Source organism: Apium graveolens, chromosome 10 (assembly GCF_009905375.1).
Source record: "Apium graveolens cultivar Ventura chromosome 10, ASM990537v1, whole genome shotgun sequence".
In the NCBI taxonomy this organism is placed as follows: domain Eukaryota; kingdom Viridiplantae; phylum Streptophyta; class Magnoliopsida; order Apiales; family Apiaceae; genus Apium; species Apium graveolens.
Genome location: NC_133656.1, coordinates 75,781,321 through 75,809,172, shown reverse-complemented (window position 1 = coordinate 75,809,172; position 27,852 = coordinate 75,781,321). Strand labels below are relative to the sequence as shown.

Below are 27,852 nucleotides of genomic sequence, written 5' to 3'. Positions count from 1 at the left end.
GTCGTATCTTATGTTATATTATATTGGGGTTTCACTTTTGATTTTTTTATAGTTACCACCATAACCTGCCAAATGAGAATTTATAGTCAGTTAAGGTAGTTTTAACTTAAATGATTTTTACTGGCATGTATAAATAGTGTAAACACCTATGGTCAATTCTCACACTTTAGTTTGATGGTCTATTGTCCATGACTTTAAAAGTTTAGATAAATAATTGCTTTGGAGTAGCAAGTTTCAAACATGTTAAACTTTATAAGCAGCTCAAAATGGGACTATACATTTAGTTAGGTTGTACATAGAATCGTCATCAAACATAAATAGGTAAAATATTTTCATATGGGTCAAAGCAACCTGATATATTGTTTGCTTCTCCAAATGCATTCTTGAAAAGGCCTGGTATTGTATAGTTTATAGATATTTATAAATGGGAGGAGATGAAGAACACATAGTAAATTGGATTGTATATGGAATGATCTTATGGTCGAGTTTATTTTTATTAACAAGAAAGATATTTCATAAGCGTTCTTTTGATTTCTGCAACCGCATAGTTTCTACACTTCATGCTTGTTTAGTTGTAACTCTGTCGGTTCTCTCTGTTCAAGATTGGAGATGCCCTGTTTGCCCTTTAGCTTCTCAGCCTACTACTCTCCAGGTAACTCCTTTCTTGCTTGACAAACTGATTTTGACTAAGATCTCGTATACTTCACGGTATGTGTAAATTTTTCTAGAGTGCGGGTTTATGTTGCCTGCTTGTAGTAACTCATATGTTATGGAAAAAATTAATGTTGTTTGGTTAATCTTAGCTTTTTATGAAAGATAGACAGATATAGAAAGGATTTGTAAAGTATGTATATGGGAAATGCAGGCGCAAACATTGGCGATTAGCATGGCATATCTGATATATGATCTAATATGTTGCCTATTCGACAACCAAATTAAACTCGATAACTCCGTCACCATTTAGTCAGCATTGTCGGACTGGGAGGAGGCCTTGCCTACAAAATGGTAATTTACATACTTACTTTTTTTCCCGAGTATCTCTTCTATTCTACTGACCATTCTTAAGTAGCATGATATATTTGCTTCGTTAGATTTCATTACACATTTTCCTTGTTATAATCTGGACTTTCATAGTTTGTACAAAACAGATTGTAGTAACATGATAGTGTAACAATTTTGGCATTGATTAGTGTGGATCAGAGATGGTTGCATCAATAGAATTAACAGAGATGTCCAGTCCATTTCTTCAGATGAGAGAGCTCATCAAAGAGCTGGGTCACAAGGACTCTAACCTTAATTTAGCTGCTATTGTTAGACTTTTCTCACCCTTTAATATCTTTTTACATATACAATTCAATTGAATTATTTTCTCTAAATTACTCATAATTATGGTTTAATATCTGATTTTATTTGCGGTGATATTCTTACTGGAAAGAATGGGCGGCGGACCATACCTCACTTACGTGACTTTGACTGCCGACATAACAATTCTTTTTGTGATTCTGAATATTCATTGATATACCTTGGTTAATTAGATCTTTAGGTTTTCTTGATATTATATTGCAGCAACTTAATGTTCATTGTGAAACCAAGACCAAGGTCTGAACCTTACTTAATTTTTCTTGCCTCTTTATTTAAGTGTGTTGTCTACATTTTTTTGCTCCATTCAGTAAATATTCTACAATTCTGAATATTGATGTATGTATTCAATTTTTTACATCCGTTTGAATGTTTCATGTTTTTTTATATGTTCCGATCATAATCTTGTATTGAGCCACGTGCTACTATGCTATTAGTTGACATTTTTTTGTTGTTTATTTATTATCGCTGAAACTACAGAATATAATTGTTTGCTCTAAAATTCTAAGGTGAACATTGTAGTAATAAATATTGCTGAGAGATAAGAACATAAGATGAACTCATGAACTTGAACTAGATTCTTAGCAGAGCGTTATGTATTAAAATCATCAGCAAAAGAACCCTTTTACCTTATTATGTATTATTAGTTTTCAAATCTATGAGTGCAGTAACAACATTCACTAAATCAACTAAGGTTGATTCTCACATACTCAAACGTAAGCCTGTCAATGGAGGCTCTGGTTTTTTAAATTTAAAAGTGACTGATTCCTCATGTCATATCCTAAATTAACTTCCAACTATGCCATTTTAATACCAAATCAACTTCTATTGATTCTTATGAAATTTGATATGACTTGTATACAGGAGCAAGGAATGGTGAATGAGGGAGAACAAGTATCTTTCTGCCTGGTTATTTTGTATCCAGATCAGGAAAGTGTGGAAGGGCAAAAAGTGATTCTCTCCCAGTTTATTCTGTATAATTTCATATCCAATAATAGTCGAAGAGTAGTTTTTTCCTAGATGTTATGTTATAGTACTTTGGTCGTCGTTGGCATTGGGGATGGTTTGGAGAATTTACTATTATGTAGTTGTTTGGTTTGCAGAGCTGAGACTCTTATGTATTTATGTATGCAACTTTGATGTTTTTGTTGATTATGGATTGTTCTCAAAACATGCCTTATATTTCAAAAAATTTATAATAACTGTTATATTTGTTTGTTCTGGTGCAATATTTGTCTACATATAATGTTACATCACATATATTACTAGTGTTATAATCGATACAAAGACTGGTATAATACACATATTCCAGTGTTGCCTAACTAAAAACTGGTGTTACAATAGATAAAATCTACTGTTACGATAGGTAATATGGGACCCATAGGTGGGGTCCATATGGCACCAGTGGTCCCACTTATGCAATCTTGATCAAACTATTGTATCACTCATTTTGCATTACATTTGGGCCTGTTAGTGTTACAATAGGTGTCTATTGTAATGTTTTCCTATCTGTTACAATAGATCAATGAAGTGTTATATTAGGGTGTCTATTGTAATGCTCGTATACGTAACGCCCCCTGGTGTTACAATAGACCTATTGTAACGATTTTGGGGCCTATTGTAACACCATTTAGGCATTACAATAGCCCACTTATGGCATAGTGATTCTTAAACACCTGTAACTTCTTTTCTAGGTCAGCAATTTGGGTTCTAATAATGGCTTATATGTCTCTGTTGCACTTAACCTTATTCTCTAGATATTCATTCTTTTGTTTAAGGTCTTCTAAGACAACTACAAGCAATTCTAGTTCTTCATTTCTAGAGGTTAAACTCTCAGCTTTAAGAACTAATTTATCATTTTCAAGTATATATGCAAGCATGCTTGTATGAACATTATACAATTCTAAGGTAAGTTCATGCATAGTAGATTTGTATTCAGACACAGACATATCTATAGTGGTAAGTTCAGGAACCTGAGATGATTGTGGTGATTCATCTGTAGAGTCTTCCATAAGAGCCATATTAACATACTCTTCCTCTTCATCTGAATCAACATCATCCTAGCTTTTTCCTTCAGTAATGTACGCTCTTCCCTTTTCCTTAACCACATAAGCATTCAACTTTTGTTTCAGCTTCTCATTCTTCCTCCTCAGATCTTTATAAGTTTTCTTCTTTTCATAGGAATCATTTCTTTTTGCTGCTTTGGGCTTTCGGAAATCAGATGTAAAGTGCCCAACTCATTGCAGTTATAACATATTGTTTTGCTCTTATCTACCCAACTTGACTTTTAGCCTCCTCTAAAGCTTGACCCTGATGAGTAGTTCCCTTTCTGAAATCTCCCTGATGAACCCCTTGGTTTATAATTGGGTTTCCTTCTGAATCTAACATGAATAAATTTGCAGCCATGTATGCCATAGATTTGTTTTCCAACTGTTTAAGTTCTTCCTGAGTGTAAAACTCACTTTCATCCTCTGGCTCACCATGAGCAATTTCAGCTATGATAATTTCCTTGATTGTTGAGGAGGGTGCAACCTTGACTTCTTGGGTTTCAGGTTCACGAACTACAAATACAGTGGTTTTTGCAAGTGTCATACTCTTACTGTCGATAGAGCCAGGTCCATAGATAATAGCTTTCTGCTCTTGCTCCAGTTCATGGGTTCTTAGCTTTCCATAGATTACATCCAGGGACATGGTAATAAAATCAGCTCTTTCCCTGATTTATGTGTTCTTTTGTTCCAGATGAACAGGGAGCATCAGCATAAACTTTTCCTGTTAGACTCTCGTATAGGATAAACTTTCCCTTGAAGCTTTAATTCGCTTAACAATCTTGTATATCTCTCAAAGAATGAAGATAGTGTTTCTCCAGGTTGAAGTTTGAATGCCTCATACTGAGTAGTCATAATATCCATCATGTTCTCTTTGACTTCTTCTGTACCTTCCATCAAAAGCTCAATTTTATCCCACATATCCTTTGCACTGTTACTTCCTAGAAGTTGATGACTCATATCATTATCGGTCGATTCCATAATTATGAGTTGAAGGCTTGTGTCCAGATTTATCAACTGCTTGTCAGTCTCCGTATATTTAGACGGATTCCTGGGAGTAGACGAGGAAGGAATTCTTAAACCAGTTGTAGTGTGGATTCAGCAACTATTGCCATCAGGACATAAGGGCCATTCAGTAATATCCCAATATAAAGTGGATTCGAAGCTTTCATAAACAACATCATCTTTTTCTTCTATAGGTTGTAATTATCACTATCGAATGGGGGAACCTTGATACTTCCAATTCTTTAGTTATTCACCATCTTGCGGAATTAAAATTATTTAAAGTTCAAAAATATCAATAAATGAGAATTTTTGAAAATTAAAAACTTTTAAGAAATTTTTCAAGAACTTGTTTATTTCTCCAGATCTTGATTTCTATATCAATCAACAAGCTCTGATACCAATTTTTAGTCCCAAAGTATCGTAGAAGGGGGGTTGAATATGATACCTATAATTTTTTTCGATTCGTTTACAAGTTCTTCGTCATAAGTACGGAATCAAAATAGACACAAAAATAATTTGAGGAATATATTATTTTATTAATATAATCCTTGAGGTTGCTACAATCTAATCAAAAAATTGATTAGCTACAATAAATTCAGCAGCACAACTCTATGTTTACAAGATTAATAAACGAGGTTCTTTAATGGAGCTCCCGTAAACACTTTCTATTTAACTGAAGAAGATAACCAACTGAATAAACATTCAATTTCAGCTTTTATTGTCTTCACAAATAATTGGACAGGTGTCTTTATTCACACCACTTGTTTTTCTTGTTTATTCTGCATTGTATCAATAAAATCAAACCAAGTACAGTTACTTGCGACCCTGTATGTAAAGTTACTTGCGCCTTTGATTTTTCTTTAAGTAAGATACTTCCGACCTTGTAAGCAGATACTTGCGACCCTGTGAAGTTACTTGCGCCCTTAGAAATTTCCTAGTGTAAGATACTTGCGAACAGAACCATTATTGTACAAGATACTGGCGACCTTGCCTTAGAGGTATTCACTTGCAAGTTACTCGCGACTAGTAGAATCCCTGTAGACTTACTTGCGAACAGGGTGTTCCCTATAGAGTTACTTGCGACTAGGGTGTTTGCCTTAGTCATTTCACCATTTAGCCTTTACTTGCGACCTTGCCTTAGTCATTTCACCATTTAGCCTTTACTTACGACCTTGGTGTCACAGAGGTGAATTATGACTTAACCAAATTTCCTAGGATCCTTACTTGCGACCCTGTAACCCTAGAAGGTATTCTTTCCTTAGAGAAAATCTAGGTTCCAATAACTGTATCACTATTTAAAGTTCCTTCTATATAATCAAATCAAACCCTTTCTGATATGCTGAGGCTTGGTGCACTGGTCTGGTTGACAAGAAACTAGCATGAAATGATTTAATTCAATTTCCTTGACAATTCTGAACTGATACATCTTGGTTGATTATCCATTACTTTAAACACTGAACCCTTGACCTTAAATACTTTAAATCAAACTATGTAACTGATACTGGAAGTCCCTTGATGTCTTATTCTTCATGGAGGCTTGAACATATTGATGAACTTCTTCCCATGACTTGATTGTGGAATTAGAGAGTCATTTGCATCTTTTGATTCTTTGGGTATATCATGTCTTCATATTTAAGGTTCCTGTGATTCACAATTTTAATATTGTTTATATGTTTCTGTTTCATGTTGAGTTATAATTACATTATGCTTTATAAATCACTTAAATGAAATAAACAGTACGCTGCCTTGTTCTAATTATGCCTCAAAATTCAAACATAGAAATTGCACATTTTGTATTACATAAAATGGGAACATGAAAAATAATTACAGCATGACCAAACAATTACATTAATTTTTAAAAATCAGCAAGGTTAACAACATATTGATCAGACTCATCATTCTCAGCCTCGATCTGTTTTTCATTCTCTTCTTCTCCAATCTATAGATATTGCTCATGAGCTTTAACGTACCTTGTTATTAAGCTATCTTCTTATTCGATAAGGTTAATTTCCATTTTGTCATATTTTTTGTAAACTTCATCTACCTGACAGATACGTTCCGCCTTGGTGAGGGACATATCATTATAAGCCCATTCAATCTTCTTTTTATCAGCTTTTATTGCGTCCAAGCACTACACCATAAATGGCCTATCGCAACACCCTCATCATGGACGTTGCTTAATTATGTTACCTTAGATATGTTATTTTTAGCCTACTACAACATTGCTGTTTTGGTGTTACCTTAACTGCAAACTTGGTGTTACCTTAGATGGAAAGTGTTAAACATTACAACATGCATGAATAATGTTACCTTACATTATTAATAAACAAATATATATTTTTTTGCAGAAAGAAAATTAAATATTATTTTGAATTCAGAAATTTCTAAACTGTATCAAAGTAATTAATTTATTTTTCTTAAAAATAGGCGTTTTCAACATAAGTCAATTTATTTTTTAATAGTATAAAAGATTTTATTTTATTAAATTTATGTAATCTTTATTTTACTTCAATAAAATTAAATATTAATTTTGAGTGAAAACATAAATGTATAAAAGTAATAACTACATTTTAAAGTAAATAAAAACTTATTAGATAAGTGAGTTAGTACTTTTAAATATTAGTTAAAATATTTATTAATTAAATTTAAAATTTTGAAAATAAAAAAATTGAAAACTAATAAATATAAAATGCAGCCCACTAATGAATTGTGGTAGAGATGAAATTTTAGAGCGGCAAAAAACCCGCTCGTTTTTTGCCATGGATCGCTTTTAATCTTTTTCACTAACCTGTCTCATTGTTTCAATCTCATCTGTACAACTCTCTCTTTCTCCTCCCTCTCTCTCTCCCCTCTCTTTTTCATACGCTTTTTGTTAGTCCCTAACAATGCAACAAGAATTACAGAAGGGGGGTTGAATGAAATTCTTGAAACTTTTTCACAAAGATATAAAATGTTCTATCTTAATAATATATAACTATGTGAATTGATTTGCAAACTGCGGAATAATAACTTGGAATGAATCAATACACACGTAATTAAAAACACAAGTCCTTGAAAACTTTCTGGTGGATTTGACTGTATCCACCACATATATATATATATTATATCAAGAGACCTCTGTGTAGCAAGATTTGCTCACAGCTACTTACAAATATGAACAACTAAGTTTGCAGAGAAATGCTAAGAATACAACTTACAAATGTTTCTCTGAGAAATTCTTGCTTAGTGTTCTTATTGTTCTATTTGCTACTTCTTGGTTTTTATATCACCAAGATTACAAAGTAATAAGACAAGACAATAAAATAAAACCTATCAAGTCTAATACTATGCTGCTTCATTACTCTATTCCAGCATATTTGAATGTCTTCATAATAGCATGGAAATGGCAATGCTTCTTTGTTCTCTAAAACCCAGTTAAATAGGCTTCCACATTCCATTTGCATATATTTGACGCATGTGACTGTGTTGTCACTGTCAACAGATATTTGAATTCTTTATCCGTCGGGTTCATGATCATCCGTCGGGTTGCCTAGTTGATCATCCGTCGAGTGGCATTGTTGTTTATCCGTCGGGTAGCAATCTGGCACTTGACTTCATTTCATTTACACAGAATTACAAGACATCATCTATGTACATTTAATCAACCTATTCTGCATATCTCATTAAAGTCAACATGACTTGAGTACTACTACAGAATCTAAATAATGTGTATGCAGAAATGTGCTACAGACTTATTGTTACACAAGCTACTCACTCGATGGATAATAAATCAGCATCCGTCGGGACTATATTGAGTCATCCGTCGGGACTATATTCCTTATCCGTCGAGTGCTACATTTTTCACTAAGTAAAATCTACCAAGGTGTTTTGTTAATGAAATCATCAAGTTCACAACATATCCACAACACTTTTAGTTTCTTCAAATTGGGTCTTCTTCAAAATACATGTGTTTAATTTAGGTTGATGTCACACCCCAACTTTACCAATAGTTTAAATATAACTATTAGAACATTTTAAAAGAAGTAAACATAACCAAATCCAAGATCTTACAGTTTAGGGTTTGGAACAGCCCAACACTACCATCTATTACATCTGATTTTTAAAAATAGCGAGTCCTCACACAAAACTACTATCACTTATTCTACCTGAGCTCGAATATAAGCATCAGCATCACAGGTCTTACGGGCGGTCTGCTTGAATCTAACCATAGCTGCTAGCTGAAATATCAGGGTAAAGCAAGGAGTGAGCCAAAAGCTCAACAAGTGCTAAACAATACGATACCAAACATAAATCGAAATATATATTAAGGAATGACAGTGAGAGGACATAACCAATGATATCGAGAGATAAGACTTTTGGGTGGTGACATCATTTTGTTTATATCAAAACAATTTCAAAATCGTACTTTTAATCAAAATCATTTTATGACACTACGGATTACAGCCGGTGATCAGCCGTGAAGTAATCCCAAACCTCGCTGGGTTCTAAAACATTAATGGGAATCCCTAGGCAACTTTTAAGCCTAATATAAGTGTGGAAAGGACTCGCGTCTCAGTCCAGATCCACCATTCAAAGAAAACATTTATCCCCCTTTGGGACTGAAAACCCACATTTTATTTATTTCAAAAACTGATGCCGAATTATAACAATATCTCTTTTTACAGTAAACATTTTTATCAAGGAATTATAGATCAACTTGAAACACGGGGAAATGGTACTAAATCTCAGGGCCATGAATCACAAAACTATACTCTATTAGGGTAACTGAATGGTTTTCATATATCAAAGTTTGGACAAGGGGATTTAGTGAGGCTATTGGATATCATGAAGGGTAATGCCAAATTGGGCTTAAAGCAATGGTTTCTTATCAAGGTTCAAGTGCTGGATCATCAAGAAGGTAAGCTTCATGAATACTAAGGGTGTTAAGGTATGCAGAAATGATCTTTAGCTCAGCATATATCAGAATTGTCAAGCTTTAGGATAAGAAAGAGGGGTATCAATCAATGAGGAATCACTTTGATAAGTATCTGACTTTCAGGGTTCAAGGTAAGGTTCTATAGGGGTTCAAGTATCAGGATGAGATATCAATACTTAGGAATCATCAGCATGTTAATCAAGAGAATCAACCAAGAGTTATAACTACCCTTTCTTTTATCATGGCATTCGAATTACTTTAATATACTATCATGATAAGACTACTTTGCAATACGTACTCGAGGGTTCATGGCATCTCTATATAATTCAAAGATAAACATAATATACGCTTGATTTAATATATCAAATGACACAGGATAGTTGCAGCAATTTATGAACTATTAGCAGTGAATATGAAGGACAAGTTGAATCACTTGCCTTGAGAAAGGCTGGTCTGGTCTGACTGGTAGCAGCAACTGGAGCTCCACTCGACCTTTATGGCAAGTTTTCCCTCGTCTCGAGATCCTACATAAATAATAATAATCCTCATTATAATATATTCTCACCAACTTAACCGATTTACAACCCGAATTTAAACACGGATGGCACTTAGGCCTATATGCACTTAATTTATATTCTCCTTTAATTTATAGTTGCAAACACATAGCCACATAATCACATATCATATATTAATACCAAATAACACCATATACACCATAATGCAACACTAGGCTTGGATGATCTCGATCCCCCAACTTAAGTCACTTGGTCGCTAAACTAGACAAAGTCTTCTAATTTTGGCTTCCTAACTCGATGTGCATTTACTAAACTATCCAAGACCTATTGACCCTCACTTGTGCCTTTTATTCTACTGACCTTATACTATCTTACAACTATGGTGGTCAACCTAAATCCCACTCCTAAGTGTTCTAAAACTATGTGCTAAGTGAAAGTGTTCACTGGTACAAATTTCAGAAGGACATCTATGGTTTCTTAAGTGCATTTGACACCCTTAAACTATAGGTTTTCCTTCAAAACTCTTTCACAAGACGCTCAGGACCTAAGGGCATCTCCCAAACTTGATGTGGCTCAAGGGCCTGGCTTGGGCCTTCTTGGGCCTAAGCTCAAAGTCCATGGTTCCCCTATTTTCTTGGGCAGAAAACACCCTGACTTGAATTAACTTGTGACACATGGTTCTAAATCATATCCTATGAAATATGGCTGGAAAAACTTCTCTGACACTCCCTCTAACTAAGTCCCAATAGTGCCTAATGCGGGCCTACCCATGACATGGTCAAATCTCCCTATTTCTAAGTTGCAACAAAACTGTCCCCTGCTGGACAGATTTTGTTATTTTACTTGTGCACCTAACCAAATGACATGCAAACCTCCAACCAACACATAAAACCTTTTATATACTCCCAATACTAACTTCTAGTGGCTTGGGTCTCAAAGTGCACATCAATGACATGGTCAAAACTCACTCTAAACCTCAGGGTACTAAACTGATTTTCTGCAGAAATTATATCTCTCCTTTCTCCAAGGTTTTGACTTGACAACTCAACCACCAACAACCCAATACCCAAACCAAGACTTAAATATGGTGATCTACTAAACTAACTCCCTTATACTCAAAATAATCTTGGTAGAGATCATCCTTACCTAAAGTGCAATCATGGCAAAACAAAAGAAACCACATTTCACAACTCACAAATCATCAAGTTTTGAAATAACAAGTTATTCATTTTATAAAAGATATACACGATTTATTACCATGCATCAAGAAGCATTAATCAATATTAACACATTATTCCTACTGAAATTATAGCTTACTAATAAAATCTTTCCAAATGATCTAAATCTTATAACATTCTAAGTGAAATCCACATGTATGCATGTCTTCGAGTTTTGCAAGCCAAACAACATGTTTTCTAAATATGTTTTACCAGGAAATTTACATGCAAGCCTAGAATGAGCTATATCTAGATGATCACTTAGCATGCAAGGGGTTTCATCAAATTTTTCACTACAAAATTCAAGCCATTATCACATAAACATGCAAAAATTGAACAAAGCAACAAGAATGGTCTCAAGGACCATTCATTCGGCTCCCCTATGGTCATGACCGAATGAAATGGAAGGGAATGGCCGTTTAATATCAAGAGTTTCCTTCTCAAAACTTGGCACTTCTCCATTCCTTGTAGTCCTCTAAAAAACAACCTTAAATCCACAAGAATCAAGGTTGTACTTTGAGTTTCAACTAAAACCTTAACATGCAACCTTAAAACTTAAACTTTCTACTCAAAACTCTTTGAAATATAAATGATCATGGTATGGGAAGTAACATTTACTTGTGTAGAAGGCGGAAACTTGATTGAGAAAGAAAGAAAATGGGGAGGGGGTTGATCTCGGCAAAACCCGAGAGTGAGGGGGGAGGAGGCCGAGAGTGAGAGAGATGAGGGAGGGAAGAAAGAGTGTGGTGGTGAGTGGAGTGTGAGATGACCATGGCTTTTACTTGTTTTATGGTTTTTGTTTTGACAAATGTGAGTGGGAATAGGAATTGACATGACTACCCTTCCACTTATACTTGGATCATTTTGCATGCAAGGGTAAAGAAGGAATTTGGCTAGAAATATAAGAGTTAGTGGGGTGGTAATTGTTTCTTTAGCCCTTTTGGATTGAATAGAAAGGATTTGCATGCAAGGACAACTATGTAATTTGCTAATTATGACAATTAACATTTATAAAGATTTATTTTTATAAAATAAAATACAAGTTCAAAAATTATAAAATTTATACCATAAAATAACTTGGATTTTTAGAAATTTTATAAAACTACTTTTGAAATTTGTGAACAAAATAACTTTTAAAAAGAAATTTATTCAAGGTTTAAGATATTCCTTATAAATCAAAAATGAAAGAAATAAATAAACTTTTGATTTGAATAATCATTTACCACATAACAAAATTTAAGACGCAGAAATTCTCATTCACACAAGCATACAATAGTTGAATATATTGGCATTCGGCTTTATAATTACACCAAATTTACAATTAATATTATACGAAAATGCCGATTGTAACACCCTCTCCCCCTTAAGGGATTCTGTCCCCAGAATCTAAGAGAACAGATGAGGATACCGGGAGCGCATATCAGACTCTAACTCCCAAGTCAATTCTTCGACCTTAGGGTTCCTCCAAAGTACTTTTACTAACTTTACTGACTTATTTCTAAGACTCTTCTCTTGCCAGTCGAGTATTTTGATCGGTTGCTCCACAAATGACAGGTCTGCCTGAATTTCTACTGGTTCATATTCTATCACATGGCTAGTGTCAGGATTGTACTTCTTAAGCAATGACACATGGAACACATTATGCACATGCTGATACTGAGGTGGTAAGGCCAACTCGTAGGCCACCTTCCCCACTTGACTCAAAATTTCAAAAGGACCTATGTATCTAGGTCCTAACATCCCTTTCTTGCCAAATCTAGACAAACCTTTTCTAGGTGACACCTTTAACAAAACAGCTTTGCCAATTTGGAATTGAACATCTTTACGCGCTGGATCCGCATACTTCCTCTGTCTATCTTGAGCAGCAAACAACCTTTTCTAAATTAACTTGACTGAGTCATGCAACTGTTGTACCAATTTCGAGCCGAGAATCTTTCCTTCTCCTACTTCATCCCGTACAAAGCTTCGTATGGTGGCGTACCGATACTAGAATGATAGCTATTATTGTAAGAGAATTCAATCAACGGCAAGTGGTCGTCCCAACTTCCTGCAGAATCGATTGCACAACTGCGCAACATGTCTTCGATTGTTTGAATTTTCCTTTCGCTTTGTCCATCAGTCTGCGGGTGGTATGCCGTGCTCATATTCAATTTCGTGCCAAGACATTCTTGAAATTGCTTCCAAAATCTCGAGTTAAATCGGGGATCTCTGTCTGAAACTATTGATACAGGTACTCCATGCCTTAGTACGATTTCGCGCACATACAGATGAACCAATTTGTCTAATGACGACTTCTCGTTAATTGGAAGGAAATGCGCTGACTTTGTAAGACGGTCAACTATAACCCATATAACGTCATGCCCGGATTTCGTTCGCGGTAGTCCTACTATAAAGTCCATAGCGATAGTTTCCCATTTCCATTCTGGAATCTTTAGGGGCTGAATTAATCCGCTTGGTCGCTGATGTTCTGCCTTCACTTTCTGACAAGTATAACACTTCGCAACCCATTCCGCTACGTCTTGCTTCATATTTGGCCACCAAAAGTTTTTCTTCAAGTCCCGATACATCTTGGTACTTCCCGGGTGGATTGAAAATTTCGAATTGTGGGCTTCGTGTAGGATCTCATTCTTTAATTCAGGTACATGAGGAATCCATATTCTGGAAGAAAACCTTAGTATCCCTTGCTCATCCCTTTGAGTATTAATCTCCTCTCCTTATAACTGATTCTTCTCTTTCTCCATTACTTCTCCTTGACATTTCTTTATCTTTTCCACTAGTGTTGGCTGAAAAGTCATTGCACGACAAAATTCTTCAACTTTTCCACAATCACAAAGTTCCAGTTCAAATCTCTTGATTTCTTCAGATAATTCCTTTGATGTTGTCATCATATTCAATCTCTCCTTCCTACTTAGAGTATCAGCCACAACATTCACCTTTCCAGGATGGTAATTTATCGAGCAATCATAGTCCTTGATCAATTCCAGCCATCTCTTATGCCTTATATTGAGCTCCTTCTGAGTGAAAATGTACTTTAAACTCTTGTGATCCGTGTAGATTTCACATTTTTCTCCGTAGAGGTAATGTCTCCAAATCTTAAGTGCGAACACTATGGCGGCTAGTTCCAAGTCATGCGTCGGGTACTTCAACTCATGCGGTTTCAACTGTCTTGATGCATAAGCGATCACCTTACTGTGTTGCATTAACACACAACCCAATCCCTTATGTGAAGCGTCGCTGAATATCACAAAAGTTCCTTGGTCATCTGGAAGTACTAACACCGGAGCTGTTACCAACCTCTGCTTCAACTCTTGAAAGCTATCCTCACATTCTGCACTCCATTCAAACTTTTGATTCTTTCTGGTTAACTTGGTCAATGGCGTGGCGATTTTCGAAAAATCCTTGACGAACCTTCTATAGTATCCTGCCAACCCTAGAAAACTTCGCACTTCCGTAGGAGTCTTTGGCCTCTCCCAACTCATAACTGCCTCAATCTTTGCCTGATCCACTTTAACTCCTTCATTTCCAATGACATGCCCCAAAAATTGAACTTCCTTTGACCAAAACTCATATTTGGTAAACTTGGCATACAACTTCTCTTGACGAAGTATTTCCAATGCTATCCAGAGGTTCTGTTTATGTTCTTCTTCCGAATTAAAATAAATAAGGATGTCATCAATGAATACCACGACAAACTTGTCCAAATACTTCTTAAATACTCGATTCATCAGATCCATAAATACGGCCGGGGCGTTGGTCAATCCAAACGGCATTACTAGGAATTCATAATGCCTATATATGGTCCTAAATGCTTTCTTGGGAATATCTTCTTCTTTGATCTTTAATTGATGGTATCCCGATCTCAAATCGATCTTTGAAAAGCATTTTGCTCCTTTTAGCTGATCAAAAAGGTCATCTATTCTTGGTAGCGGGTAGCGGTTCTTGATCGTTACCTTATTCAACTCTCAATAATCTATGCATAGACGCATACTCCCATCTTTCTTCTTGACAAACAGAACAGGTTCTCCCCATGGCGACGTACTTGGCCGTAACACTCCTTTATCTTACAATTCATGTAGCTGGCTCGCCAACTCTTTCATTTCTGCTGGTGTCATCCTATATGGGGCATTTGAAACTGGTTCCGTGCCTGGAGCAAGGTTGATCTCGAACTTGATTTGTCGATCTGGTGGTAAGCCTGGTAGTTCGTCTGGAAACACATCGAGAAACTCGTTAACTACAGGGATATCTTCTATGTTGGGGTTGCCCTTTTCTGAATCCACTACATACACTAGGAACGACTCACAACCTTTTCTAAGTAGCTTCTTAGCCTGAACGATTGTAAGAAATAGTTGTTCTTGCCTCTGCCCCTTAAATACTACCTTCTCTCCACTCTTCGTCTTTAAATACACTTTCTTGGTCTTACAATTAATCTGAGCGCTATTTTCTCCTAACCAATCCATGCCTAAAATTATGTCAAACTCTCCCAATTTGAAGAGTATCAAGTCGGCTGAAAACTTATACCCCGTAATATCAATCTCACACTTAGGACAGAATTGATTCACATGAATTTTCTCTTGGTTCGCAATTACCACATTTACTACCTCACTCATAATCATTTTATCACATTGAAGCTTATCAACAAAAGATTCTGATATGAAAGATCTTGTTGCTCCCGAATCAATAAATACTTTAGCTTTGACATTATTAAGTAAAAGTGTACCTGCTATCACCTCAGAATTCTGAACAGCATCCTTCATCTTCAGATCAAATGTCCTTGTTGTTGCTTGCGGGGTTGGTGTAGGTGGTGGAGGTAATGCCAATACCTCAACTGGCACGCTCGCACTGGTACTTGCCAAGTTCATCAGAGCTTTGACTGGTCCGGTTGCCTTGCACTCCCTAGCTATGTGTCCAGTCTTCCCACACTTGTAACATGTAACTCCTGGCTTCGGCATCTTGCACTCATTCGCCAAATGTCCCTTCTGATTGCACCTATAGCATGTCATGCTCAGCTTATTACATAATCCAGGGTGCCTTCTTCCACAGTGCTTGCATTCCGGTCTCGGGAACTTATTTTCTCCAACTTGCCCTTGGCTCGCCTGATTGTTCCCCTTCGATTCTTGCCTTTTACCCAAATTTCCCTTCTTTTGAAAATTTCCGCCCTTCTGGAATCCAATCCTCTTTACATTCCGATCTTGTGAACTTCCAGTTTCAGACTTTTCTCCATAAAATGGAACCTTCCTCTTCTTGTTATCTCTTTCCTTCCTTGACTGCATCCCATTATTCTCAATCAGAGCAGCTTTCTGAACTACTCCCGCATAAGTTTCAAGCTCAAACATAGCCACTCTATCTCTGATCCAAGGCTCCAATCCTTGCTGAAATTTTTTCGCTTTTTCCTCCTCGGTGCTGGTATACTTTGTCACAAACCTTGACAACTCAGTGAACTTCTTCTCATACTCCAGTACAGTCATGTTCCCTTGCTTCAGCTCCAAAAATTTAAGCTCCATCTGATTCTGCATGTACTTAGGGTAATACTTGTCCATAAATAACTTCTTAAATCTCTCCCAAGAAACCTGTTGAGTTGCTTCCATAGCTTTTACTGATTCCCACCAATAGATGACTTCGCCCTTCAAGAAGTAAGTAGCATACGGCGTCTTCTGATCGTCTCCTAACTATACCAACTCAAAAGCCCTTTCCATCTCCTTGATCCATGTGTTAGCTATTACTGGATCAGTGGTATCATGAAATGCAGGTGGATTCACATTTTGAAAAGCCTTGAAAGTGACAATTTGTCTAGGTGGCACTGGTGGTTCAGGTGGTTGGTGTGGTTCATGGTTATCTTAGTTTTTAATTCGTTGTTGAAGAGTTAGTTGTTGTTGAGCTATAGCATTGGTTTGCTGTTGCAAAGTTTCCAGTAGTCGAAGAATATTTGGGTCTGTGGTGGATGTGGTTGTTGGGTTCTTCTTTTTGGGAGGCATGATCCTGAAATAAGATTTATGTCAAAACAGATATGAACAATTCGAGGGTATCGCATGGAATTCTTATTTACATGTGAGGTCAAGTTTCAAATTAAGCAGATATGGTGATGCATATAAAAGCGTATAATAACAGTTGAGAGCAAATGGAACGATAGAGTATAATTATTGAAATTTAAAGGTCACCATACATAGGATTAGAACAAAGTCTGATTCGAGGAATAACAGGCTTATTTAAAGGAAATAACGGAAACAACTGGGAATTCTACGGAGTCTGATAGTACAACATCATGAAAAGTAAATGGAAAGAACTAAGGCTCCACTCCATCTGAACGGAGCTTGGTAGTCTTTTCCTCTCGAAGCATCTTCACAATGCTCTGGAGCTCATTCGCCACCATCTGAATGACATACTGGCTGGTGCGGTCCCGGTGCGTTGGCATCTCCTCAAGCTTAGTGTTGACGTACTGAACCAAGGTCTCAAGTCTCGCAGTCATCTTCTCCTTGGGCTTCCCTTCATAGTTTCGGCTGTCCGGGTACACATTCTTCAGTCGGTCTATCAGTCGGTCATACTTTCCCTGAAGCATGTCAAACTCGCGCCTCAACTCAGCATACACGGTGAAAGCAATAGTGTCGTCTGAACCAGAAGATGACGAGGAATGTGCCCTTTGCTGGCAAACCAATAAGAGGAGTATTAATAATAAATTTACTTAACCTACTCTCTCGCATAATATCTATAACCTACACACATATCCTATAACCTATTTGGGTTGTCCAGGGACTCTAAACCGTAGCTCTGATACCAAAACCTGTCACACCCCAACTTTACCAATAGTTTAAATATAACTATTAGAACATTTTAAAAGAAGTAAACATAACCAAATCCAAGATCTTACAGTTTAGGGTTTGGAACAGCCCAACACTACCATCTATTACATCTGATTTTTAAAAATAGCGAGTCCTCACACAAAACTACTATCACTTATTCTACCTGAGCTCAAACATAAGCATCAACATCACAGGTCTTACGGGCAGTCTGCTTGAATCTAACCATAGCTGCTAGCTGAAATATCAGGGTAAAGCAAGGAGTGAGCCAAATGCTCAACAAGTGCTAAACAATACGATACCAAACATAAATCGAAATATATATCAAGGAATGACAGTGAGAGGATATAACCAATGATATCGAGAGATAAGACTTTTGGGTGGTGGCATCATTTTGTTTGTATCAAAACAATTTCAAAATCATACTTTTAATCAAAATCATTTTATGACGCTACGGATTACAGCCGGTGATCAGCCGCGAAGTAATCCCGAACCTCGCTGGGTTCTAAAACATTAATGGGAATCCCTAGGCAACTTTTAAGCCTAATATAAGTATGGAAATGACTCACGTCTCAGTCCAGATCCACCATTCAAAGAAAACATTTATCCCCCTTTGGGACTGAAAAACCATATTTTATTTATTTCAAAAACTGATGCCGAATTATAACAATATCTCTTTTTATAGTAAACATTTTTATCAAGGAATTATAGATCAACTCGAAACACGGGGAAATGGTACTAAATCTCAGGGCCATGAATCACCAAACTATACTCTATTAGGGTAACTGAATGGTTTTCATATATCAAAGTTTGGACAAGGGGATTTAGTGAGGCTATTGGATATCATGAAGGGTAATGCCAAATTGGGCTTAAAGCAATGGTTTCTTATCAAGGTTCAAGTGCTGGATCATCAAGAAGGTAAGCTTCATGAATACTAAGGGTGTTAAGGTATGCAAAAATGATCTTTAGCTCAGGATATATCAGAATTGTCAAGCTTTAGGATAAGAAAGAGGGGTATCAATCAATGAGGAATCACTTTGATAAGTATCTGACTTTCGGGGTTCAAGGTAAGGTTCTATAGGGGTTCAAGTATCAGGATGAGATATCAATACTTAGGAATCATCAGCATGTTAATCAAGAGAATCAACCAAGAGTTATAACTACCCTTTCTTTTATCATGGCATTCGAATTACTTTAATATACTATCATGATAAGACTACTTTGCAATACGTACTCGAGGGTTCATGGCATCTCTATATAATTCAAAAATAAACATAAGATATGCTTGATTTAATATATCAAATGACACAGGATAGTTGCAGCAATTTATGAACTATTAGCAGTGAATATGAAGGACAAGTTGAATCACTTGCCTTGAGAAAGGCTGGTCTGGTCTGAATGGTAGCAGCAACTGGAGCTTCACTCGACCTTTATGGCAAGTTTTCCCTCGTCTCGAGATCCTACATAAATAACAATAATCCTCATTATAATATATTCTCACCAACTTAACCGATTTACAACCTGAATTTAAACACGGATGGCAATTAGGCCTATATGCACTTAATTTATATTCACCTTTAATTTATAGTTGCACACACATAGCCACATAATCAAATATCATATATTAATACCAAATAACACCATACAGACCATAATGCAACACTAGGCTTGGATGATCTCGATCCCCCAACTTAAGTCACTTGGTCGCTAAACTAGACAAAGTCTTCTAATTTTGGCTTCCTAACTCGATGTGCCTTTACTAAACTATCCAAGACCTATTGATCCTCACTTGTGCCTTTTATTCTACTGACCTTATACTATCTTACAACTATGGTGGTCAACCTAAATCTCACTCCTAAGTGTTCTAAAACTATGTGCTAAGTGAAAGTGTTCACTGGTGCAAATTTCAGAATGACCTCTATGGTTTCTTGAGTACATTTGACACCCTTAAACTATAGGTTTTCCTTCAAAACTCTTACACAAGACTCTCCTGACCTAAGGGCATCTCCCAAACTTGATGTGGCTCAAGGGCCTGGCTTGGGCCTTCTTGGGCCTAAGCTCAAAGTCCATGGTTCCCCTGTTTTCTTGGGCAGAAAACACCCTGACTTGAATTAACTTGTGACACATGGTTCTAAATCATATCCTATGAAACATGGCTGGAAAAACTTCTCTGACACTCCCTCTAACTAAGTCCCAATAGTGCCTAATGCGGGCCTACCTATGACATGGTCAAATCTCCCTATTTCTAAGTTGCAACAAAACTGTCCCCTGCTGGACAGATTTTGTTATTCTACTTGTGCACCTAACCAAATGACATGCAAACCTCCAACCAACACATAAAACCTTTTATATACTCCCAATACTAACTTCTAGTGGCTTGGGTCTCAAAGTGCACATCAATGACATGGTCAAAACTCACTCTAAACCTCAGGGTACTAAACTGATTTTTTGCAGAAATTATAACTCTCCTTTCTCCAAGGTTTTGACTTGACAACTCAACCACCAACAACCCAATACCCAAACCAAGACTTAAACATGGTAATCTACTAAACTAACTCCCTTATACTCAAAATAATCTTGGTGGAGATCATCCTTACCTAAGGTGCAATCATGGCAAAACAAAAGAAACCACATTTCATAACTCACAAATCATCAAGTTTTGAAACAACAAGTTATGCATTTTATAAAAGATATACACGACTTATTACCATGCATCAAGAAGCATTAATCAATATTAACACATTATTCCTACTGAAATTAAAGTTAACTAATAAAATCTTTCCAAATGATCAAAATCTTATAACATTCTAAGTGAAATCCACATGTATACATGTCTTCAAGTTTTGCAAGCCAAATAACATGTTTTCTAAATATGTTTTACCAAGAAATTTACATGCAAGCCTAGCATGAGCTATATCTAGATGATCACTTAGCATGCAAGGGGTTTCATCAAATTTTTCACTACAAAATTCAAGTCATTATCACATAAACATGCAAAAATTGAACAAAGCAACAAGAATGGTCTCAAGGACCATTCATTCGGCTCCCCTATGGTCATGGCCGAATGAAATAGAAGGGAATGGCCGTTTAATATCAAGAGTTTCCTTCTCAAGACTTGGCACTTCTCCATTCCTTGTAGTCGTCTCAAAAACAACCTTAAATCCACAAGAATCAAGGTTGTACTTTGAGTTTCAACTAAAACCTTAACATGCAACCTTAAAACTTAAACTTTCTACTCAAAACTCTTTGAAATATAAATGATCATGGTATGGGAAGTAACATTTACTTGTGTAGAAGGTGGAAAATTGATTGAGAAAGAAAGAAAATGGGGAGGGGGTTGATCTCGGCAAAACCCGAGAGTGAGGGGGGGAGGAGGCCGAGAGTGAGAGAGATGAGGGAGGGATGAAAGAGTGTGGTGGTGAGTGGAGTGTGAGATGATCATGGCTTTTACTTGTTTTATGGTTTTTGTTTTGACAAATGTGAGTGGGAATAGGAATTGACATGACTACCCTTCCACTTATACTTGGATCATTTTGCATGCAAGGGTAAAGAAGGAATTTGGCTAGAAATATAAGAGTTAGTGGGTTGGTAATTGTCTCTTTAGCCCTTTTGGATTGAATAGAAAGGATTTGCATGCAAGGACAACTATGTAATTTACTAATTATGACAATTAAAATTTATAAAGATTTATTTTTATAAAATAAAATACAAGTTCAAAAATTATAAAATTTATACCATAAAATAACTTGGATTTTTAGAAATTTTATAAAACTACTTTTGAAATTTGTGAACAAAATAACTTTTAAAAAGAAATTTATTCAAGGTTTAAGATATTCCTTATAAATCAAAAATGAAAGAAATAAATAAACTTTTGATTTGAATAATCATTTACCACATAACAAAATTTAAGACGTAGAAATTCTCATTCACACAAGCATACAATAGTTGAATATATTGGCATTTGGCTTTATAATTACACCAAATTTACAATTAATATTATACGAAAATGCCGGTTGTAACAGTTGCATTCATTCTATTTTATTACTTTAAATCGGGGCTAATTATTGTCTCGAGGGATATTGGGTAGGAATTTTTTTTTCTATATTTTTCTATCTATGCCCCCCTTTTTTAGATATCTTTTTTGTCTCTCTTAGAATTTTCTTCAAATTAGGTTTTGAGGCTTTGGTTTTATAGTTTAATCGACTACTCAAATCTAGGCTTTTAAAATAGTTTTGGTTCTTCAAATTAGGGGTTTTCGATTTGCTTTAATTTATTACAGGTACATGAAGATATCGAAGAAATTACAGAGTAGAGTCTTGAACAACTGGAAGACAAACACAGAACGAACCACTTCCAATATTGAATGAAACACGAGCAGCATGAGCTAGTCCGAGTGACCCCTTCGAGCAAACAGATCAGGAGTGAGCACAAACAACCTGAAATTAAGATTGTAGTGAGTTCTTGTCTCTTTCCCTCTCCCTCTCTCCCTCTGCGCTATTGCTTGTGCGTTTGTGTGTGTGTTTGTGTATATGTTTGCGGTTGCGTGTTTTTGTATTTTTTTAGATTTAATCTGGACTTTGGTTCTTCAATCAGGACTTTGTTTCTTCGATAAATTTCAATTAGGGTTTTAACTATTTACATATAATTTGGGTTGTATTTTTCTCGGTATGTTTTAACTTCTTAAAATTTATTTTTTTGTTACATCGGATTTTTCTTTACACCTTGTAAGCTCCACAGAATCTGAAATAAGAAGAAATATTAGCTCCAATATGAAGAATATATTCCAGAGAGGCCTTTTAAGTGAAAGGTTATTAATTCTGCGGTTTTCGTCTAATGGTCATTTATCTTTTAACGTCTTAGAATATGAGAAAGTCATAACTTATTTTCTGGTTTGCTGTTTTCTTTTTAGAGATGAAGAAGTTCCAATGTTAACAGAGTGTGGTTTTTGGTTCTTGGTACACTTAATGTTAATCATGTGTACATTATTATACTAGAATTTATATTAGTCTACATGTATGACAATATGACATCCTCAAGTTGCTGCATAGATTCATGTTAATCTTCATGTACATATCCCTCTTCCTTATTGTAACTCTTTGTTTGCTATTTGAACGAGAAAGTCCTATGGATATGTTAAACAAAGCCCCAATTTGAATTTTTCTTTGTGTCACTGCTATGGCAATTCACTGCTATGCCTTTGCTCCTTAAACATTAGACTCTATATAGCTGCATCTGTGAAGAGGGTTTTCATTGCATGACAGTAATCCTAGGAGGTCATCCATAGGGCCATGACTCCTTTTTGTCATGCTCCTGGACCTGACCCTGACCCCTCTTCTTTTGTTTTGTAACTCATTCATGTTTTCACTTGCTCCAGATAGCCATGAGACACTTTCCTTGTGCTTATACTTGTCTTATTTTTCTTAGGATGTTCCTGTTGGCTTTTAAGTACAAACACTGTGAAAGTGTATCAAATTTTGTCAATAGATAACATGAAAATACCCAGATTCATCAAATCTATGTAGAAAGGTTAGATCTTTAACTGGTTTAATAAATGTTATAGGAAATGGTTGAGAAAGAATGCAAGAGGTGGTAAGATAAATGATTAAATATAACCTAGAAAATTAGAGAGACCAGGGGTGGCTACAAAGCTGGTGCACTTAAAGAAGGTTTAAAACGTGATTATGTTAAAGAATGTGAATACGTAGCGATTTTCGATGCTGATTTCCGACCAGAACCAGATTTTCTCCGATGATCCATCCCATTCCTCATGCACAATTCTAAAATTGCACTTGTTCAAGCCAGATGGAGATTTGGTAAGTACATTATACCAGTCTTGTTTTTCTTTTAACTGCCTGCTCTCAATTGTTATATTTGCTTGTATGTTGTAATTCACAGAGTGTCAGTGGTCTAGCAATGTGTTACAACTCACAATTATTAATTTTTAAAGTAGGAAAAAAGTTTAAACAATTATAGGAGCATTGTTGTGTATTAGATATTAGTATGCATGTTATGGGGTCATATATTTGGTGAGATTTGTTAGAACAGTGAGATGGTGACCACATAAAATGCTTGATAAGGGCCTTGCTCTTGGCCCAGGTTGATTGTCTTATCAAGCCATCACTCTCATACTGTTTGTAGTTTGTACAACAAATCCATTACACCATTTAGTCCGGAAGGAATGGAGAAAGAAAGAGCTGAACAATACCAAGGGAGAGTCACATCATATGTTATCATTTCTTGCATTGTTGCTGCTGTTAGTGGTTTAATTTTCGGCTATGATAGTGGTATTTCAGGTACTACCCTTTCATTCTTCTAACTCCTCACGTTTTCATCAAATCAATCAAATCTATAGATTTTATTTGCATCATCTTACACAAGTGAACAGTGTGTTGACTTGTCTCTAAAAAACAAATCTTAAAATGATAGATATTTAAATTTATGAAGATTTTTCTAATTTCTACTTGTGAAGTTAAAAATAAATTTAATCACTGTTTGTTTATGGAAGAAATGGTGTCACTTCTGTTGTAGTTTTGCTCAAGCAGAAAAAAATCAGTCTTATAGACAACTTGATGATAATTCAACAGGTGGAGTTACATCAATGGATGAATTTCTTGAGAAATTCTTTATAACAATATACAAAAAGAAGCAACATTCCCATGAAAGTAACTACTGCAAGTACAACAATGAAGGGCTTGTAGCATTTACTTCATCTTTATATCTGTCTGGTTTGGTTGCAACTTTGATTGCATCCCCAATCATAAGGAGGTAGTTTGTCCATATTTTTTGGTTCTAATTATTTTTTATGGCAGTTACAACAGTTGATTCTGGTAGTAAAGCTTTAGAATTTCTTGGATTGCATGAAGATGATGAACAAATCAGTCCCAACAAAGCATTTACATCTCCAATAAATCAACAGGTACTCATTTTATTTGTTTAAAGCTGCAACTTCAAAAGGGCTCAGTTATATGCACTTCTGGATTGTTAAAACTTGGTCTTCTTGATTTCAGGAAATGGCAGTGAATCTTATTATAACAGGCTACTTTATGCCTCGAATGACAGGCTATGATCTGCTCAAGAAAATAAAATAGTCATCTTTTAGAGACATACCAGTAGTGATTATAGTTAGTTTGGGCGTTTAATTTGGTTATGTATTTGGATTTTTAATGTTTGGGTCGGATGCATTATTTTGCAGTTATGAAATTGTATAATTGGGATTCTTTAGTTTACAGAATAAGCATTTCAATTTTTTAATACTAAAGTGTTACAATAGCCTCCTAAACTGTTACCATAGTATGTTTAAAATATTTCATTAGGTTAGTTATAATGTTACAACAACTTTTCAAAGTGTTACATTAGGTTCTATGGGCCCACTTGCCACGTTATCAAGACAAGTCAGCACTGTGGGGCCCACCAGTGGGCCCCACACTTGCCCCGTCAGCTAGTGGGTCCTACCGTGGGGCCCACTTTTTAAAAACATTTTAAAATATAAGGTAACATAAAATTAAGTTTCAACTGATCTCTCCTTTAGTTGCATTAGCAAGCTATAGTAACATAAAATGTGATGTTGCCTTAGGTACTAGAGATGTTACCTTATATCCCTAAGGCAACATTGAAAAACATATCTTTAATAAAATGTTACCTTGGCTTATTACTGGGGCAAGAGAAACATATTCACCCCGTATTACAACATTTTTTTAATTTTACAATAGGCATTTTATGGTGTAGTGAAGATTTTATGGTTCACCTTTCCATTTGATTTCTTCCCGGTTTCAGAATCTTTTCTTTTCTTCCCACGTTCAACGGATTTAGCAAAACTTAGCTGACGCATACCTCTCTTAACATTTGTAGGTGTTGCTTGCCTCTTGCCCTTATCTATTTTACGTTTAATATGATGTATACACTTTGCACATATGGTTTCAACTTAGAAAGTATGAGCTATTTATAGGGCAAAATGACCCTAATTTTAAACATATTTTCATTTTCAAGTTGATTTGATTATACTACTTTCACAGTTTATAGGTCCTTGTACATTCTTAATTAAAGTAAAAGGTTGAGTAATCGAATCAGTTTGAACGAAGTGTACACGAAAAATAATACATAATTTGACCAAGAAAACATAACAATATGTAGAATTGACAAAAATATTTAAAGTACTGCATGACAACATTACGATAATCACATCACTAGCAAATAATAAAACTAAACGCAAAATTAACAACCAGAAATACTAAACTCATTGTTGAAGGAAAATTTATTAACTTATGGTTGTATTTCTCTTACTCATCGTCGAACAATGAACAATGAGAAAAATAATAAGGACCTATGGCAAAATGATGATACATCATTACAGTGTGTAGGTCGTTGTCTTCAGCATACTCCTTACTTCTTGTTTGTAGCTCTTTACGATTTAAGCACATCCTCATTTGATTCTCTTCCTCTCTAGCATGGAACAAGGATATTTCCAACTTTTGAGGGGTGTCTCGTTGTATGTGTATGGCGCGCTGTTTTGGTATTTGTACTCCTTCCTCAACATATGGTCCTATACAACTTTGGAGACATCCAACACGCCATTCCCACTCCCTATGCATCGTGCTTACTGAACTTCTTGCATTACGTTCATTCAGATCTATTGAGTACCTAAAATCGTCATCACAAAACCATTTCCTACCAATTTCTCGGTTAATATCAACAGGTGTGTAACTCCTTATTCTTCAATTACTACATTGTGCCAATGATGACAACACACTTTATTTATAACATAAAAAGACTTGATAAGCCACTTAATTTGACAATATTTTAAATGAAGTAAGAATCATGACTTCCTAATCAGACATTATTTACTTGCACATTATTTCTTCTGCATTATATCATCTATAACAGTTCACATATGCTTTTCAATAATGACATATATGTTGAACATGAAAAAAACATGACTTGTCCAACCATACAGTAATGTATGTCATTTATTGCATAACTTTATTTCATGTCAACTGCATTTTCTACCATATTTTTACATGTTATCCACTTTATCTTATCTTCAAAATTTTCACATGCTTCTCAATAATGTTACTTTTACAATTATTCACCCAACAAAGTTTCCTATATAAAATATTAAGCCATATAAAAAATGGCTCATAACATTACTACAATGTTATATAACACAAATCGCAATTGCTTGCTCATAGAAAGAGATGATGACTGTCGTAGTCTTAGGGTTAGTGATGCAAATGAGTACTTTTCCGGTGTACGTCGCTAATAGGCTTATCGATATGAAGAATACGACCGGCTGAGAGATGACCTGATTGCTATGGGTGTAAGGGTTCTGGTTCGTCAATCCCTTACAATATATTCTGAAGCTGGGGAAAGTCCTACTTGGTCATAATTTAGGTGAAAAGTGATTAACGCTGTGGTACATATTAGAAAGGAAAATAATCGAATGTTGTTGCGTAGGAATCGTCACTATATGTTTTAACTGGCGCAAGATTCACTCTGCGCTATTAAAAGAGAGCTTAGAGAAGCGGAGCAACACAACCTATTACAAAATCAGAACTGTGACGCCCCCAAATCCACCCTGTCACAGATTTGGGTCGCCACGATATCAAGATTCACACACCTGTATTATTACAAACATAACCAAAATATGATATTTATAGTGAACACCATTCCACAGTTCCAAGATCGAGTCTCCTTCACAATCTGATTATTACATGAACCACAGGAACCTACTAACAGCCTATTTCATAGCTAAACATTATTACATAATAGAGATAATATATATAGCAATCCTTTAGAGGTTGTCGTCGCAAATATGTTCCTTCCCTTTCCTCTGCCTTGGATAAGCAGATGCTCTGTCCTCTTCATTCTTCACTATTTTGGATGAATACAAGTATAGCAAGAGTGAGAAACTAGATGCTCAACAAGTAGAAATGACTCAACAAAAATTTAAGGTGATGGTAATAATAAGTGCCAAGAGCAATATTTTAAAGCAAGAAGAGATATCAACAC

General features: G+C 35.7%; 1 protein-coding gene and 1 pseudogene across 5 annotated transcripts; both read left to right on the top strand.

Annotated features, from left to right (window-relative positions):
• Positions 1-424: 424 nt before the first annotated feature.
• Positions 425-1,517, top strand: LOC141690676 (uncharacterized; annotated as a pseudogene).
• A 20,467-nt stretch (positions 1,518-21,984) lies between these two features.
• LOC141689249 (two-component response regulator ARR9-like) lies at positions 21,985-25,077 on the top strand. Of its 5 annotated transcripts, none has more exons than XR_012562294.1 (5): positions 21,985-22,300; positions 23,408-23,660; positions 23,944-24,140; positions 24,432-24,763; positions 24,855-25,077. XR_012562294.1 is itself a non-coding variant. In XM_074493485.1 (5 exons), exons 2-5 carry the CDS (start codon positions 23,650-23,652, stop codon positions 24,933-24,935), a joined length of 354 nt encoding a protein of 117 aa, XP_074349586.1. In that variant the 5' UTR covers positions 21,986-22,300; positions 23,408-23,649; the 3' UTR covers positions 24,936-25,077. The 5 variants fall into 5 exon arrangements, 2 of the variants coding, with proteins under 2 accessions (XP_074349586.1, XP_074349585.1); XM_074493485.1 differs by having other exon boundaries at positions 21,986-22,300; positions 23,986-24,140; positions 24,657-24,763; XM_074493484.1 differs by having other exon boundaries at positions 21,986-22,300; positions 24,657-24,763.
• Positions 25,078-27,852: the final 2,775 nt, after the last annotated feature.

What these genes read in the sequence shown, in the direction of transcription:
- LOC141689249 (XM_074493484.1), top strand. An exon ending in CTATGATAGTGGTATTTCAG is followed by an intron (nt 24,141 to 24,656) that starts GTACTACCCTTT and finishes TTTTTATGGCAG; the next exon opens with TTACAACAGTTGATTCTGGT. An exon ending in CATCTCCAATAAATCAACAG is followed by an intron (nt 24,764 to 24,854) that starts GTACTCATTTTA and finishes TCTTGATTTCAG; the next exon opens with GAAATGGCAGTGAATCTTAT.